Here is an 18,826-nt window from a genome sequence, read left to right on the forward strand (position 1 = left end):
ACCCTTCCTTGTGACACTCAGCCTCCTCTATTGTTCATACGTTTCATACCCAATCTCCTTTTCGATCCTGAGCTCCTTTAAGGCAAGAATCTGGTCTCATGAATCAGTCTCACTCACCATGCCTAACACAGTGCGAGGCACACAGTGGGAGGCAAACAGAGAGTGAATGAATGACGGAATCAATGAATGAAGGCTGACTTCTTAGGAGGGAAGAAATGGAGCTAAGACCCATTCTTCTCCCCTTATGAATTAGCCCTTTCGCATTTCATTTCTGACGCCAGTCAAATGAACATAATTTGTGTTTTTATGTGGGCACTAAGTGTGGGAAAGTATTTCAGAGAAATTAATTCATCTCAGGAAGAGCAAAATGGGCGGGGAGACGGTGAGGGAGGGTGGGTTGCCTGGGGCGGGGGTGGGGGGGCGGGGAGGAGGGATTATGGAGATTTTGAACTTTTCTGCCCAATCAATGCAAGGAGAAAAACAAACCCAAAGAGAATCTGCCCCAGTTACAAGCGCAGTCTCTCTTCCGAAGTGATTCCTGCTGAGCGCGAGCGCAGGTCCGGACTGCAGATTCTGACCATGGCCTTTGCTAATCTCCGGAAGGTCTTGATCAGTGACAGCCTGGACCCTTGCTGCAGGAAGATCCTAGAAGACGGAGGGCTGCAGGTGGTGGAGAAGCAGAACCTGAGCAAAGAGGATCTGATAGCCGAGCTTCAGGTAACGTGGCAGCGCGGGAAGGGGCCGCATCCTCGCATGCTGGGCTGGCTCCGGCTCCCGGGCTGCGGAGCTCCCGGACTGTGGGGCTCCCGGGCTTCCGGACTGCGGGGCTCCCGAGCTTCTGGGCTGCGGGGCTAGGGGCAGCGCAGGCCCTAGGCAGAGACTGTGACCCAGTCCGTATCTCATGAGCCTGGAGGCCTTTGTAACTGCGGGGGTCTGGAGATGCAAACTTTTCGCTGCGCTCGTTTTTAACCCGAGGTGTTCCTGTTTGGGCGGGTTTTCAGCGGGCACAGGAATGAGAGGCGTGCCCCACCTCGAGCCCCGGTGCCAGCTCTCCTTGCTCTGACTGATCGCCAAAAAGCCCGCAGAGGTTGAGGGAAGGAGGGCGATGGGAGGGGTCTTTGGACATTGCTTGGGGCTGGGCCTACGTACATCTCATGGGCCTGTGAGACTGAAGGGTGCATCTCATAGGACTGGGGCGGGGGGGGGGGGGGCATCAGTGTCGGCCTAGGAATGCATCACGTGGGACGAAGAGGGGCGCATCGCGTAGGACTAGGGGTGCATCGCACTGGACTGAGGGGTGCATCGTGTGGAACTTGGGGGCATTGCATGGGACTGGGGGGTACATTGCATAGTACTTAGGGAGGGTATGTAGCGCTTGAGGCTGAGGGGTAGTGGGGCTTGGCTTAGGATGGCGTGCATTTCGTTGGCCTAGAGGGGAATGCATTGCATAGGCTTGGGGGTGCATGACTAGGCGGGGGGGGGGGGAGAGGGTTACTAGCCATAGGACCTAATGCATTTCATAGGCGGGGGAGGGGTGCATGGCTCAGGCCTGGGGACAGGGAGTGCTAGCTTCTTTTCACTCCAGTTGGATACCTTCTCGGCCCTGGGGGTCTTGGGGACCAGTGATCCCCCCAGTCCTTCTTTGGACGGGTACACTCAGCCCCCGTGGGGGTGGGGGATGCTGGCCGAGCCCAAGCTGGAGCTGCTGTGGGAGCTGCACAAGGAACTACTTTGCGCAGCCTAGACAGCCCCGGGCCACCGTCTGATGCAAGAACTAGACGTGCTTTCGCGGCCCCGCGCCCGGGTCTGGGCAGAGGGGGGATGGGACTGGCATGCTGGGTCCTCCCTCCTCCCCCCACCCAGGAGGACCTGAAGACACGCCACCAATTGGCTTAGGGTTTCGTGGTCTGGATTTATTTATTTAGAACTGGAAGGGGAGGGCAGCTAGGTGGCGCAGTGGCTAAAGTACCGGGCCTGGATTCAGGAGAACCTGAGTTCAAATGCGACCTCAGCCACTTGACACTTACTAGCTGTGTGACCTTGGGCAAGTCACTTAGCCTTCATTTCCCTGCCCCCCCCCCCAAAAAAGAACTGGAAGGGGTCTTTGAATTCACTCCCTTCTTTTTACAGATAAGGAAGCCGAGGCACAGATCTGTTAAAAAGACTTGTCCAAGGGGCAGCTAGGTGGCGCAGTGGATAGAGCACCGGCCCTGGAGTCACGAGTACCTGAGTTCAAATCCGGCCTCAGACACTTAACACGTACTAGCTTTGTGACCCTGGGCAAGTCACTTAACCCCAATTGCCTCACTAAAAAACAAACAAACAAAAAAAGACTTATCCAGAGCCACACAGTTAACAAGAGTGAGCCTTAGAGGATTTGAACCCAAGATCTCCTCCATCAGGTCCAGCGTTCTCTCCAGCTATGCCAGCTGCTTCTGGATGGCAGAATGAAATCGATCGTGTACAAAACTCAGTTTATCTTCCCTTATCTAATCTGATTGCCCCAGGAAGTTACCTCCTACTAGGGTTTTGGTGCGGATGGTGTAAGATAGCCACAACTTCCAAAAATAAGTAAATAATGCCTTACTCAGATTTCTTGAAAATCTAATTGTTGGCCATTATCTCTCTGGAAAGAAATGAGAAAGTGATTTGATTTCTTTTTGGTGACTTCCTGTCTAAACATCCTGTGTGACGCCCTCCACCATTTTTGGCCAGTCCCCAACCTCAGGCACATCAGCCTTTTGCGGTTCCTGGCTCCCCTCCCCCCATCAGCCAACCAGTTTGACAAGCCTTGGACCTTCTCCTTCATCCCCCTTCAAGCCTTTCCTCAAGATCTCTAGGCCTCTGACGTCCTCCTTATGCCCCATCTCCAGGTCCCTCAGATCACACCAGGCAGTTAAGTTACTTATGCCCCAGGGATACAGTTCTGGCGAGGCTATACACCTGTGCCCCTTGGAACAGCGGGCATAAGCGGGTCTATATAAAGTCTGTCCCAGAGAGTGCCCAGCACTTTCTTTAGAACTGTGGGGTTAGGGGCAGCTAGGTGGTGCAGTGGATAGAGCACCGGCCCTGGAGTCAGGAGGACCTGAGTTCAAATCCGGCCTGAAACACTTAACACTTACTAGCTGTGTGACGCTGGGCAAGTCACTTAACCCCAATTGCCTCACTTAAAAAAAAAAAAAAAAGAACTGGGGTTAGAAGTATCAGACTTGGTTTTTGATCTCTGCATTGGACATAATTTACCTAAATGCTAAATTGTAAAATCATAAGGGCAGGCACTAGGTGGAAATAGGAGAAGTTTTCTGTGGAATGTAATAGAGGTTTTGTCGAGGTCGAATGAGGTAGAACAAAATCCATCCGAGGTTTCCTCCAGAGAGTGCCCAGCACTTTCTTTAGAACTGTGGGGTTAGGGGCAGCTAGGTGGCGCAGTGGATAGAGCACCGGCCCTGGAGTCAGGAGGACCTGAGTTCAAATCCGGCCTGAAACACTTAACACTTACTAGCTGTGTGACCCTGGACAAGTCACTTAACCCCAATTGCCTCATTAAAAAATAAATTTAAAAAAAAAATCTGAATCAGCAGAGAGGGGTAGGGAGAGCAGCTATGGGCTTGAAGTCATCGAGTCCTGAGTTCAAACCCTGCCTCAAGTGTGTCTTGGCTGCGTGACCCTAGGCAAGTCGCTTAACCTCTGGTCGGCCTCAGTTTCCTCATCAGTAAAATTAGAATAATAGCAGCACTTCAGAATATATGTAAAGGGCAGAGGGCTAGTTAAGTTGGAGCTATTATTTTTTGTTTGTTTGTTTTTTGTTTTTTGTTTTTTTTTTAGTGAGGCAATTGGGGTTAAGTGACTTGCCCAGAGTCGCACAGCTAGTAAGTGTTAAGTGTCTGAGGCCAGATTTGAACTCAGGTCCTCCTGAATCCAGGGCCGGTGCTCTATCCACTGCACCACCTAGCTGCCCCTGGAGCTATTATTCATTAGCATGAAAAAAGGCCTCGGAGGCTAGGATCTCGCTGATCCCATTACCTGCAGTACAGTGTGTGCTGGGGAACACTGAGGTCAGTCTACTTGGAGTGTGGAAGGAATGCACTGGGGGAGTCACGGGAGATAAGATTGGGCAGGTAGGGTTGGGTCGGAAGGCATTGCGAAAGCCAGGGTTCCCCAGAGCCTTGTTGCTTCTGTTAAATATCCAGTTTCCCCATTACCTTCTGATGTGAGTAGATTAAGATTGTGGCACTGCTCTGTTTAGAGTCTGCAATAGGGTCCCTGGGCTTGTTGGTGTGAGGAGTGACCTTTGCTCACAGCCCTGTCCAGACCACTTCAGAGGACGCTTGCCTTCCCCATGCATCACGAAGTACTTTGGCAACCATTAACTTATTAACCTTTGCAACACCAGCCTTCTCTCCCGGGACACTTTTCTCCTGATGATCACAGAAGTTCAGGACTGGGAGGGTCCTCAATGACCAACCTACACTTGAAAACAAATTCCCTCTACAGCATAACGGACGGGTGGCCAGTGTCTGAATAACTCCCGTGAGGGGGAAACCCACTCCCCCCTGACATAGCCCGTTCTACTTTTGCATAGCTCTAGGACCCTTTTTCCTGACATCAAGCTTAAATTTGCCTCCCTGTAAATTCCCCCTCTTGCCCCTCTGGAACTAGAAATATTGTCTATGATACTTACATACAATAGCCTTTCAAAAGATTTAAGACTCATGTCCCCCTCCTAAGTCTTTGTTCCCTCCTGGCTAAACATCCCTATTTATTTGAACCATAGCATGAAACTGAGGTCCTATCACCTTCCCAGTTACCCACCCTCCTCCAGTTGTTGTCCAGCTTTATCAGTGTCCTTTCTGAAGCGCATCTCCTAGAACTGAATTCTGTGCTCCTGCTGTGGGCTGGCGAGGACAGAGTACAGTGCTGCTGTCTGATACCTCCCTAAGCCGGACCCTGTGCTTATCCTAAGGTAGTCTCAGGTTGCAGAAGCTTCCTGATGCTGACAATCATAGTTTTAGGGCCAGGAGGGACCTTGAACTCCCCAATCCTCACTTAAGAGATGAGGACCCATACATAATTCAGAGCAATGAAGAAATTTGTCCAAGGCTACGTTGCAAATAAGTAGCTGACTCAAGGTTTGTCCCCAGCTGAGTCCCATGAGTAGTGCAGTCAGCACCCTTTCTGTATGGTGTTTCTGAAGTTGATTTTTTTTACTATCCCAAATATTCTCATAAATTTAATCATATTCACTGCGGGCCAATGTTCTAGCTTGTTAGGATATGTGTGTATATCTATATATACATCTATATACAGTGTGTGTACATCTGCATATACAGTAGATAGGTAGGTAGGTAGATAGATGATAGATAGATATAGCTACACATACATATACACACACACACACACACACACATATATATATATATATATATATATATATATATCCATAAAAGCTAGAGCTTTGGGCCACAGCATACATATACACGTATGCATATAATCATGCATATATGTATGTGTATTGTGATATACACACACACATATATTTTGAGCTTGTCAGCATATGTGTATATATAGTTTATATAGATATATCTATAGATACACACATATATGCATATATAAATAAAAACTAGAGCATTGATACTGCATACATATACACACATGAATATATTTATATACACATATATCCACACATATATATGTGTATGTGTTTGTGTATGTGTGATACATGCATATACATATATATTTCTAGCTTATCAATACATGGGGGGGGGTTCCTGTCTCTGTCATTCAGTATGGTATCCTTCCCCACCTAGCTTGGTATCAGTGGCAAACCTGGCAAGCTTGCCATCCTATATCTTTATGCAAGTCAATGATAAAAATGTTAAATAGTATGGATTGATAGGGTTTTCTACTAGAGACCTCTCAAACTGTCATCAAATCTTACTGACTGCTTTTTAAAGTCTGGCCATTTAGCTTGTTCTAAATCTATGTAATTGTGCTATCTGTCCAGCCTACATCTCTTTGTATATACACATACCCATACATGTGTATATGTATATATTAATATATACATATAAACATGTGTATGGATATATACCTAATATTTATATATTATATGCATGTTATATATTAAATACATATGTGTGTATATATACATAACATTTATATTATAAACATATGTAGATATATACATACGATTTGAATATCATATACTATTATATGCATATAACATTATATATCATGTGTATATATTATATGCATGATTAATATATTACATCAAATCAATATATTGTATTAACATATAATGTATGTTGTATAACAGATTATATAAAATTAAGATATTATATCCAATATTATATATGAGAGACTTTATTAAGTACTTGATCTTTAAAAAAGCAACTAGGTTCCATGCACAGCATTCCTTTGATAGACCAATTTAATAGTCCCATCATAGAGAGGAAGGAAATAAGCATTTATTAGACACCCACTATCTGGCAGGCACAGTGATGTTATCTCAATTGATCCCTACAACCTCTTCAGGAAGTAGGTACTATTATTTTCCAAATTTTACAGATGTGGAAACAGATTCAGTGACTTGGCCAGGGTCATACAGCTTAGTAATCGCCTGAGGTGAATTTGAACTCAGGACTTCCTGATTCCAGGTACAGCACATTGTGCACTGTACCATTTCTGATTTCCTCCAGAAAAAGAAATGAGGTTAGATGGGTATGGCCCATTTGTCATGAAGCCGTGTTAGCTCTTTGTTGTTGTTGTTGTTGTTTGTCCTTCGTTCTCAAAGAGGACCATGACATGGGGGTGATGTCATGACTTGAACTGAATCGAATTTAAGTGAGGGAAGACTGTGCAGAGTCACCAACCTCACTCTCTCCTCAAGAGCCATCTAGGTCTGGTGGTAATATCTCTATCTCTATCTCTATCTCTATTTCTATCTCTATCTCTATCTATCCCTATCTCTATCTATATCTTTCTATCATCTCTCTCATCTCTATTTCATCTCTATCTCTATCTCTATCTCATCTCTGTCTATATCTGTCTCATCTCTATCTCTCTCTATATCTCATCTCTATCTCATCTCTATCTCTATCTCTCTCTATATATATATATCTCATCTCTATCTCTATCTCTATCTCTATCCCTATCTCTATATCTATATCTATATCCGGATGCCTACAGTGGGAGACTTTGGTCTAAGTTCTTTCCCAGGTCTCAGTTTGCCTGAAACAAAGCCCATTCATGATTAAGGGTGGTCAAGGAATGAGGCAAAGAATGACCTCTTTTACCTAGTCAGAATAAATAAAGGAATGAATGAATTGCTTCTTTCTCTAGATGTTAACCCACCATCTCTTTTTTTTTTCCCAGTAAGGTCATCTAAAATTTTTTTTGGAATCTATCTCAAGCTCACCAACCTATAATTTTTCTTCTTTCAGAAAACAGGGACGGCATTTTCCTCTCTCTAATTCTTTGGGGCCTCTCCCATCTTCCATAATCTTTCAGCCATGGCTAAAGGGACTCAGCTGTGATGTCCACAGATCCTTTCGGGAGCTGGGAATAGGCCACATCACATGAAGTCATCAAAGGCAGCAGTGATGGGGCTCCTCTCCTATCTCTGTACCTGTTGTGCCTGTCAATTCTTCTTCAGCTGTATTTGTTCTGACCTTTCCAGTCTGGTGCTCATTCTTCTTGGCAGAGAAAATAAGCAAAATACGCATTGAGAAACTCTATCACGAGTTTTCATCTTCATCTCCCAGAAGCAGTGATCCTAGCCTTTCTTGCCTCCCTGTCTTTTCCCAAACATAGATTAAATTAAAAAAAAAAACCTTCATATTGTTTTTGGCTTTCACCCGAAGCAGCAGCTTTAACTCATTCTAGGTTTTACCACTCTGGTTGCTATCTTTCCTGGACTGTGCCAGGCTTTTGTGACTTGTTATGTGTCTTATATTCTAGACGTGACTCCTTCAAATCTAAGTTGGTTGGAGAGTTCCCTGTGCATCCACATTTGTCTTTTTAGATATCTGCCTTTATTCCTCATCATGAAGATTATTCTGCTCAAGCCTCAGAGGGGTGTTTTTGAGAACTTCCTATTCCTTTCAGTTCTTTACCTGTAGAATTTTACTCTGCAAGATCCTACTTATCTTTTGAAAACTTCGAAACCTCTTTCTCCAAATCTAGGGTACACATCAGACTGAAAGACTGAAGCACTCGCTCTCTCGCTCTCTCTCTCACCTCTCTCCTTATTTCTTCCCCTCCCTCTCTCCCTCTAATTTGCATATCTCTGCCTCCCTACCTTTCTTCCCCTTCCCCTTTTCTCTTTCTCTCTCTCTCTCCCTCCATCACAAGCCTTAAAAGGGACTCATCACTTCCCTGCAAATTTCGCACCATTTCCACCCCATCATGCAGTTTCTTCTCATTGGCAAGAATTTCATCTAGAATTTCCCCCTAATTGTTTCTGCCACCTTTTGGAAGATAAAATGGCCATTAAGACAAGTCAAGAAAATATCGATTTATCAAAAAAAAAAGTATTGCTTGCTCTAATTTTGGCACAAAAAGAGGTCCAGTAGATGCCTAGATGACTAAAGTTCCCCAGAATTACTATGTCATGCCTCTGCTCCCGGCTCAGAATCTGTTTTCTTCTAGGAGTGAGCTGAACCTGTACTTGGTTTTGTTTTTTTGTTTTGTTTTTGTTTTTGTTTTTTGTTTTTTGGTGAGGCAATTGGGGTTAAGTGACTTGCCCAAGGTCACACAGCTAGTAAGTGTCAAGGGTCTGAGGTCAGATTTGAACTCAGGTCCTCCTGACTCCAGGGCCGGTGCTCTATACACTGCGCCACCTAGCTGCCCCTAGCCTGTACTTGGAGTAGAAGAGAGGTCATTTAGCCACAGAAAAATACAAACAGCACGGGCTCATTGCAAATCACTCAACAATTCCCCCAGCTCACCCTACTTCCTGGGAATGGGATTCTCAGTTCTCACTTTCTTATTCATATCTCTGCTATTGAACTGCTACAGGAGACTTATTTTTCCCATTGCAGAAATGGGCCACCAGCTCAGAGACCACTCAACACATTAGTGATGACTCTGGGCATGTCACCCTCTGAGATGCTGCTGACTTCTAGACCGGGCTTAAAAGGATTAGGAATATAGCAGGAAATGGGGCTTGGAAGAAGAGGAAGGGCTGGAAATTCTAAGGTTTGCAATTCTTTAGAAGGTCAGCAACCCAACATACAACTGTATTTTAAAATGTGAGAGAGAGGGAGAAAACCCCACCATTCTTAGCCAAGCCCTTGGGTTGTAGTTTGCCCATTTTTGCTTTAGATCCAGTTCTCCCAAGGCAGAAGTGTGATGTAGGTCAACCTTATCATACTTTTGCACTTCCCTTTCAATGTTTCCTAGATGGAAGAGCACCCCATTCTCTGAGTTCCCTTTTTACTCCTTTGTCAGAATTTATCTGAGTAAGACTTTAGAGTCTTATGAGCCATTAACACCTTAGGAAGACAGGACTGCTTGTGTAACTGGACCTTGAAGAGTAGGTAAGCTCACAACCAGGGAGACCTTCTCTGTGACTGACCCAAATACCCCAGTGCTCCAGCTGAAGACAAATCTTTACTGCTCAGCCATCAGTAGAAAGAGTGACAGCTCTAGCTTTAGGGGTTTGGGTTGTTGTTGATTGGGTGGGTTTTTTATTTCTTTTTGCGTAATTCTTCCAGTCCAGCCAGTACCCGCACCTTGGCTTATTTCCAGGCCACTTGCCCCAGCTTGTTAGGCTCAAGGTGGATGCATTACAAAATCATATCAAACCAGGCTACTTGAAAATAACCTGGTTTCACTGCCTTCATGGTCTAGATCCTTGCACAGGTTTTGTTGTTGTTGTTGTTGTTGTTTTAATACCTTTTTATTTATTTATTTTTTATTTTTTTGCGGGGCAATGAGGGTTAAGTGACTTGCCCAGAGTCACACAACTAATAAGTGTCAAGTGCCTAAGGTCAGATTTGAACTCAGGTCCTCCTGAATCCAGGGCTAGTGCTTTATCCACTGCACCACCTAGCTGCCCCAGGTTGTTTTCTTTAAGAAAGAAAGAGAGAGAGAGAGAGAGAGAGAGAGAAAGAGAGAGAGAGAGAGAGAGAGAGAGAAAGAGACATGAGTTGGGGGCAGGGGGATGACTTGTCCAAAGCTCCCATTTCACAGATAAGAAATATGATGCCCAGGGAAGCCACATGAGGTTACCCAAGGTCACATGACTTAGTCAATGTCAGAGCTGGGACTAGACTCCAACCCCCCTGAATTCAAGCCTGTTTTATTTTGGGGTGTATCACACAGGCTCCCTCCAAGAGAAAAGCAGTCTGGCTTCCCATCTTGCATGTTATAGGGTCTTTCTTTATGTGTTTAGGCAAGAATATTCTTGTTCTGAGAAGATATACATTAAAGAACCCAAGATTGCATCAGAAACCTAAAATGGGAACTCCGGAGGTTTTCCTTCAGGCTACGTGGTTAACCCACTAATTGCTGAGCTGATTGTTGCTCCTGGAACTTGTGGGAGTTCTTCTGTCCCTTCTGTCAGGTTCATAGTAAGCACTTCATCAATGTTTATTCATTGATTGATAGAATCTGTCTAAGAATATAATGTTCTCCACATTCAGAGTGGTTTCCATATCTCTGCTGGCTAAAATAGCATTTACATATCACTGTAAGGTTTGCAAAGCACGTTACAAATATGATTTCATTTGAACCTCACAACAATCCTGGAAGGGAGGCGCTGTGATTATCCCCATTTTACAGATAAGGAAACTGAGGCAGAGGTTGTAACTTGTCTAGAGTCACATAGCTAGTAAGTATTTGAGTTCAGATTTGAACTCAGATCTCCCCAGGCCCAGGACCCAGCAGCCTAACTTTCTCCCACAGCTCAACTCAAGCATCAGTTCACTACAATTGCTTCCTCTATGAAGACCTCTTGGAGCTAAGAAGAACGCATAAAGGTTACTCACTTGTGGGCAGCGGGTTAGCATAGTTGGACTTGGAGTCATAAAGACCTGAGTTTGAATCCTGCTATGGACACTTGCTAACTGTGTGTCCCTGGTCAAGTCACTGTTCTCTAGGTGTTTCTTCATCTGCAAAATGGGTATAATCATAGTACCTACCTTCCAGGGTTGTGGTAAGGATCAAATTGAGATAATGTAGGTGATGTGCTTTATAAACCTTAATGTGTTGTGTCAATGCTGGCTATTTATATTTCTATTTACCCAAATTTCCTACCACTCAGAACTCTCCTATGTACCCATCACATTCTATATTGTGGATCTATTTTATCCCCTCATCAACTCAACATTTCTTAGGAACAAAGACTATGCCTTTTATTTTCGTATCCCCAGTGGCTAAACCAGTGCCTTATACATAGAGTAGAAAATTCATTCATATGACCTGAATTAAATTACCTGGGCTTAGACACCATGTGCTTTTTCTTATACAAACTATGAAATGGGTCTGGACTTTAGAAAATCAGAGTTTGGGTCTCAAATATTTCTTCACCGTGACACAGGACTGCGAGGGGCTGATCGTCCGCTCAGGGACCAAAGTGACCGCAGACGTCATCAATGCTGCCGAGAAGCTCCAGGTGGTGGGCAGAGCTGGCACTGGGGTGGACAATGTTGACTTGGAGGCAGCAACGAGAAAAGGCGTACTTGTCATGAAGTGAGTATGTCAGATATAAATAAAGCTGAACATGCCTGCAATTGATGCATTTGAATAAGGGCTGGTTTATTACATTGCTTTTGCAGAATTGATTGCCATTAATGAAGGAGAGAAAATATGACTATATGGGTTTTGGTATTTCTTAGTTGCTTTCCTTAATTGACTATATTCGTATATGATTCTCCCTATCCTTGGGATAGGGAGCTGCCCCTCCTTATAAATTTTACTTATAGATATGTGAACAGCCTAAAAGAAATAATGTTTTCCTCCTTCTCCAAACCCTATCCAATAACAATTCTCCCCACCAATTTTTTTCATCTACTATTTCATTTCCCCTTATATAAAACAGAGACCATTATTGTCTGAAGTAGGATATATGTGTGCATGAAGGACAAAGTCCTGGAACTAAAGGATCTGATCAAGAGAATGTTATGAGAATTGATGAGAAATAGTGCAGGAAAGAGAACCTAGAATGAGACATTGAAATTTGACTGAAATTACTGACATTCTGCTTTGAGTAGAAACATCTGGTATAACTCACTAGTTCCACCGATGAGTTTTTCTTTGCTTTGACTTTCAGCACCCCCAATGGGAACAGTCTCAGTGCTGCTGAACTCACCTGTGGGATGATCATGAGCTTGGCCAGGTAAGTTTATGGTTTCTCTCTAGTCTCATTCACCCATTAACCCAGTGCCAATAGTTGAGCAGCATTGAACAAATCAACCTGGAGAAAACTCAGACTTTCTACAGCAGTGACCCTCAGAGTGGCTATGATTCCGCTTTATCCAAAATAACTGAAAAAATTGTTAAACCGCTCATGACCAGGCAGATACTCCTGAGTTATGCCACTGGAGGCCTCCTTTGGCAGTATTGTTGAACCTGTAAGTGATTCTTTGATAGGTTCAGCTAGCTTCAAATCCCCTGACCAGCTCCTATGTCTCCATATTTTCCACAAGAATAGAATGAGAGATTTTTATAAATATTATGCTAAAATCTCAGTATAGGTTCAAATTTTACCTTCTATAGCTTACTACCTGTTTAAGTTTAGGGAAGTCATTTAACTACATGGTGCCTCAGTTTCTTCATCTGTAAAATGAAGAGATTGTACTAGATGAGGTCCCTTTCAGCTCTAAATTTGTGATTCTCTGATCTATAGCAAGACGGTAGGCCCCTTGCCTCTCATCTGAGGATTGAAGTTTAAATTCTAGCCTCACCCTCAAGTCTATCCCCCAGAAATTCCCTCAGCATTTCTAATATTAATTTAGGATGCTCCCAATAACGGGTGGGGGAGCTGTTAGGGCAGAAGCTCTGTCTCTGCTCTTAGCCTCCCTGTAGGTTCCTAGGATTGAACTGTTGCTGTCTCCATGGGTCAAGAAGATGGTGAGAAAGGCTGTGATTGTTCAGGTTCAGAGTATACGTGTCCTTTCTGGAAGGATGGGGGTCATAACGTCCTGCTCCCCCCACTTCTCTCTTTCCAGGCAGATCCCCCAAGCTGCAGCTTCCATGAAGAATGGAAAATGGGAACGAAAAAAGGTGAGGAACTGGAGGCGGTCACAGTTTCCTCCCCTGTTTCCCATATGAACATCAGAGCTTTTTCCTGTTGGTAGTGATGCTTGATGTCCGTGCCTTTTATCTGTTCCGTTGTAGTTCATGGGGACCGAGCTGCATGGGAAGACTCTGGGGATCCTGGGTCTGGGGAGAATCGGGAGAGAGGTGGCCACCAGGATGCAGTCCTTTGGGATGAAGGTAAGGAGCAAGGAGCCCACCTTCGTGTGGCTGGTCCCGCAGCCACTCAGACAAAAGTGTAGGCACTTCAAAGCAGCTATGAAGGACTTATGCTTGACTGATATTTTCTCAGATTGCTGTGGGATAACCCAACAAGACACTGATGGACAAAGAGAGTAAAGGGGATCAGGTAGCACCAACAGCCTCTTACAAGTTGGTCCCAGGGACTTTGGCATCCTTGGAGTGCTTAGTGGAGATGTTTCAACCCAAACAAAGAATCAGTAGCCTTGAAGGATGAAGAAAACGGCCTTAGGTCTCCCAAACTCTCACTTTTATTCATAGAAACAGGGATGCTTATCCACTTTTTTTTTTTAGTGAGGCAATTGGGGTTAAGTGACTTGCCCAGGGTCACACAGCTAGTAAGTGTTAAGTGTCTGAGGCCAGATTTGAACTCAGGTCCTCCTGACTCCAGAGTCAGTGCTCTATCCACTGTGCTACCTAGCTGCCCCAGTTTATCCACTTTTGTTTCTTTGTTTGTTTTTTAGTGAGGCAATTGGGGTTAAGTAACTTGCCCAGGGTCACACAGCTAGTAAGTGTTAAGTGTCTGAGGCCAGATTTGAACTCAGGTACTCCTGACTCCAGAGTCAGTGCTCTATCCACTGTGCCACCTACCTGCCCCAGTTTATCCACTTTTTAATGGGCATAGATGACATATGAATAATCTTCAAGAGGCAGAGGGAGCGATATCAAGGAACTTTGTAATTATCTTGTAGTATATCTCATAACTTGATAAATCCTGGTGCGAGGTCACTATTTTGCCTAGAAAAGTTAATGGCATGTCTAGCATTTCCAACGGTGTATATGTGATAGTGAAACACGCCAGTGGGAGTTCTCCTATTAAAACCTCTGTACCAGGGCTCTCATTCAGAGCTTGAGTTGCCATATTGAATCCAGTTCTGCTTGAGGTTAGGAGGAAGTCTGTGCCAATAAGAAACATAGGGTAAGCCTGTCTGGGTTTTCTTCCTACTTCACAAGCTGAGATGATGCCCTATAGTGACTCCGCCGGGGCCTGCTACAAACCACACCTCAACCCATGAAGATGCTCCAGTTTCTCTCACTCCAAAAAATAACAAAAAAACTTCTTGTTGTTCCGTGCACAGAAGATTATATTTCCTAGTTGCGTGCTTTATCACTGACCATGCCCCATTCCTGGCATGCTCTTCCTCCTTCCTTCTGGCTTCTGGCTTCCTTCAAGACTTGGCTCAAATCCCACCTTCTGCAGGAGGTCTTTCTCCATCCCCCAAAATACTAGTGCCTTTGCTTTGAGATTTCCCACTTCCTACTCAGTTCTGAGGGGCAGCTAGGTAGTGCAATGAATAGAGTTGTGAGCCTGGAGTCAGGAAGACTCATCTTCCTGAATTCAAATCTAGCGACTAGATGATGGGACATGAAGTTCTTTGGGGTGTGGAGGAGAAGGTGAGATAGATGTAGGGGACCAGGGAGCCCATGATGAGCTTAGCTAAAGCTAATTCAACAGCCATCTGTCAAGTTCTTCCCATAGGCTAAGGCCCTAGAGATTTTGTTGTCTTTGGAAATTTGCATTTCATGAGGAAGGTAAGGATATGATCTTATGTGGTTTTCCGTTTCCTTCTCCAGCTCATTGCACAGATGAGGAAACTGAGGAAAACAGGGTGAATAGACTTGTCCAGGGTCACACAGCTACTGTGTCTGGGACCAGATTTGAACTTGGGAAGATGAGTCTTCCTGACTCCAGGCCTAGCACTCTATCCATTCAGGTCAGTACCTACCTCAAGGACTGACCCACTAGATTTGCCTCTCAACAGTGATTTACCCAAAACCAGAGTTAGTTTGCTTTCTTTCTTATCTAGCCTTAATCAATGAATGGGTGTTGCCTGAGGCAACACCCAGACCTGCAAAAAAGGCATTTGCTGAAAAGGCCAAGCTTTCCCACTGCATCCAGTTGTCCTGATTTTTGTCTTATCACTGGACCTAGATGACTCTGGAAGAGAGAGTGAGGCTGGTGACTTTGCACAGCTATCCCTCACTTAAATCCAATTCACTGCAAGTAATGACATCACCCCCCCCTCCCAATACAAGGTCCTCTTTGAGAATGAAGGACAAAGAACAACAACTTAAAATTGTAGAGCTAGTTAATGCACAAAGCTGAAATCCCAGGTTTCCTATCTCTTAGTCAATGGCCCTCCCTCCACACTGGGCTATAAGGCCTTTTTCTCTCTTTTTCCATAAATATATACATTTCTGGAGGGCAGCTAGGTGATGCAGTAGATAAATCACCAGCCCTGAATTCAGGGGGACCTGAGTTCAAATCCAACCTCAGCCACTTGACACGTACCAGCTGTGTGACCCTGGACAAGTCACTTAACCCTCATTGCCCCACAAAACAAACAAACAAAGAAATATATACGTTTCTGGATCAGCCAAGTGGGTTATCTATAGCATTAGGAGGGATTGGAAGATAACTGTCTTTTCTATCACTACCCTTCTGGAAATCAAAGAGTGGGGGTTAATAGGAGATGGATCAGAGCTCAACATGTCTTTTTTATCTTAATAGTATTTTTTTCCAATTACATGTAAAGATAGTTTTCAACATTCGTTTTTATAAGATGTTGAATTCCAAATTTTTCTCCCTTCCCTTCGCCCTCCCTAAAACAGGAAGCAATCTGATATAGGTTATACAGTATAATCATGTTAGGCATATCCACGTTAGTCATGTTGCAAAAGAATCAGAACAAAAAGGGAAAAAACCATGAGAAAGAATAAACAAAAAAAAAAAGTGAAAATAGTATGCTTCGATCTACATTCAGACTCCATAGTTCTTTTCCTAGATGTGGAGAACGTTTTCCATCATGAGTCTTTTGGAATTTCAACACAAGTCTTTTAATGGAAAACAATGCAAAATGTTCTCTTTATGAGAGACTTTGATGATGGATTGATCTTATCTTCATATTGGAAGGACAACACTTTGGGGGTCTTTATAATTTTTAAACTAAAAAAACTGGAAGGCCTAAAATATTCCTCTTGCCTCTCCTTAGAGAGGGAGTAAAATATGCAGAATGAGATGTAAATGATTAGACATGGTAAATGTGTTTGATTTAATTGTTTTGCTTTTGTTTTTGTTTTTTGCAGGGCAGTGAGGGTTAAGTGACTTGCCTAGGGTCACACAGCTAGTAAGTGTTAAGTGTCTGAGGTCGGATTTGAACTCAGGTCCTCCTGAATCCAGGGCCAGTGCTTTATCCACTGCACCACCTGGCTGCCCCCTGTTTGATTTAATTGTACTAACATTACCAGCACTGAGTGAGGCTGATTCCTCACTGGGAAGTGACAGTAATGTTAAAAATAAACGTATGAGGGGCAGCTAGGTGGCACAGTGGATAGAGCACCAACCCTGGATTCAGAAGAACCTGAGTTCAAATCCAGCCTCAGATACTTGACACTTACTAGCTGTGTGACCCTGGGCAAGTCACTTAACCCTTATTGCCCTGCCAAATACACACATACATATGTATGTATGAGAAAACATTGAAAAAATGGAGCTCAAATGGATAATTCCTAAGCTTCTCTAACAGAATTAATTATATTATGTAATATAATTCTATCATATAGAATAATTCTGTTCTCTAACAGACATAGCAGGTGAGTTGAAGTAGAAATCCGATGCCCTTGTTGTACGTGATCTTGGACTTTTACCATATCTGTGAAGACAAGCAGGGCTCATGGAGGAAACAGTGTTTGGAGAGACTAGGAGACCCATCATAGAGAGCACATCCCCTGCTTTGGCTCTGTGCCCCAAGGCCAGCCTGGGGCTACAGCCAGGAATGCCAACTACAGAGAGTTTTAAATGCTAAACTAAAACCAAAAGCCTTTAACCTTGATGGATAATTGAAAACCAGTTTTTAACCAATGCATGCGTGACTGTAGTCAAGAAAATTCTGGAAAAAATTGTGGAGGATGCTGGGGCAGCTGGGTGGTGCAGTGGGTAGTCTTCTGGTCCTGGAGTCAAGACAACCTGAATTTAAACTTTACCTTGTATACTTTAGCCCTGTGACTCTGGGCAAGTCACATAACATGTTTGCCTCAGTTTCCTCAACTATAAAATAGAGATGATGATAATAATAATACCTGCTTCCCGGGGTTGTTTTGAGTGGATGCTATGAACATAGAGACATATTTGGAAAATTACTCCACCAGAAGCCACTGGGACCATGAATACAAACATTCATAGACAAAGGTCAGAGGAAGAAAAGCAGAAGACACCAGAGATAAGTAGGGGCTCCATGAGCTGGTGGTTCTTTTTCTCTACATCGAGGACCAAGTGCAGAAGTGGAGGAGATGATGTGTAGGCCACTAAATAGAAACAAGATGTACAGGTTGACCTGGGGATGATCAGCAGAGAAAAGCTACATTTAATGCTAAGGGGGATCAGGAAGGGCTTCTTTTGGGAAATGGATGCCTGTAAAGCCAGGAGGTGGAGATGAGAAGGAGCGAGAACATTCCAAGTATGGAACACAGTTGGTGAAAAAATACTCAGAGTCCAGAGATGGAGCGTGTCACCAGCTCACAGATGTGTGTAGGAGCAAGTAAGGTCTGAGACAACTGGAAAAGTGTGGGGGAGAAGGGAGCCTATGAAGGGTCTTGAATATCAAACAAAGGATGTTTGTTGAGTTTAATCCTGAAGCTGATAGAGAATCCCTGGAGTAGGTTAAGTGACTTGCCCAGACTCTTCTCTTATATTCTAGTTAATGGTTGTTAATCAGTTATCAAACATTTAGTAAGTGCCTACTATATACCTGGCAACTAGGTGGCAAAGTAGATAGAGTGCCAAGCCTGGAATAAGGAAGACTCATCTTCCTGAGTTCAAATCTGGCCCAATACTTACTAGCTGTGTGTAACCCAGTAAGAGTCAGTTCAGGGGCAGCTAGGTGGCGCAGTGGATAAAGCACTGGCTTTGGATTCAGGAGGACTTGAGTTCAAATCTGGGCTCAGACACTTGACGCTTACTAGTTGTGTGACCCTGGGCAAGTCACTTAACCCTCATTTCCCCACAAAAAAACAAAAAACAAAACAAAAAAGTCAGTTCACCCTGTTTGCCTCAGTTTCCTCATCTATAAAATGATCTGGAGAAGGAAATAGCAAACCACTCCAATGTCTTTGCCAAGAACACCCCAATTGGGGTTGTGAAGAGTCAGACATGACTAAAACAACTGAAAAACAACAATCCACTCATGAGGAATATAAGGACAGCCGGAGAGTAGGGTAAGATGACTGAAAAACAAAAGTATGCCAGGCTTTGTGCTAAACACTAGAGATACAAAGAAAGATAAAAGAATCCCTGCTTTCAAGAAACTCACAGTATAATGCAGGGAAA

At 44.0% G+C, this 18,826-nt stretch overlaps 1 protein-coding gene across 2 annotated transcripts in view; it reads left to right on the top strand.

Annotated features, from left to right (window-relative positions):
- Window positions 1-482: 482 nt before the first annotated feature.
- The window catches only part of LOC122726572 (D-3-phosphoglycerate dehydrogenase), a 36,462-nt gene continuing 18,118 nt past the window's right edge, over window positions 483-18,826 (top strand). Inside the window, exons 1-5 of one of the 2 annotated variants that reach the window (XM_043964388.1) lie at window positions 483-717; window positions 11,543-11,694; window positions 12,275-12,340; window positions 13,173-13,227; window positions 13,342-13,440. In XM_043964388.1, the coding sequence (XP_043820323.1) occupies window positions 580-717; window positions 11,543-11,694; window positions 12,275-12,340; window positions 13,173-13,227; window positions 13,342-13,440 (510 nt within the window). In that variant the 5' untranslated portion in view covers window positions 483-579. The remainder of the gene's footprint in view (window positions 718-11,542; window positions 11,695-12,274; window positions 12,341-13,172; window positions 13,228-13,341; window positions 13,441-18,826) is intronic. The other variant, XM_043964387.1, reaches the window with a different exon arrangement.

Source organism: Dromiciops gliroides, chromosome 4 (genome assembly GCF_019393635.1).
Source record: "Dromiciops gliroides isolate mDroGli1 chromosome 4, mDroGli1.pri, whole genome shotgun sequence".
Taxonomy (NCBI): domain Eukaryota; kingdom Metazoa; phylum Chordata; class Mammalia; order Microbiotheria; family Microbiotheriidae; genus Dromiciops; species Dromiciops gliroides.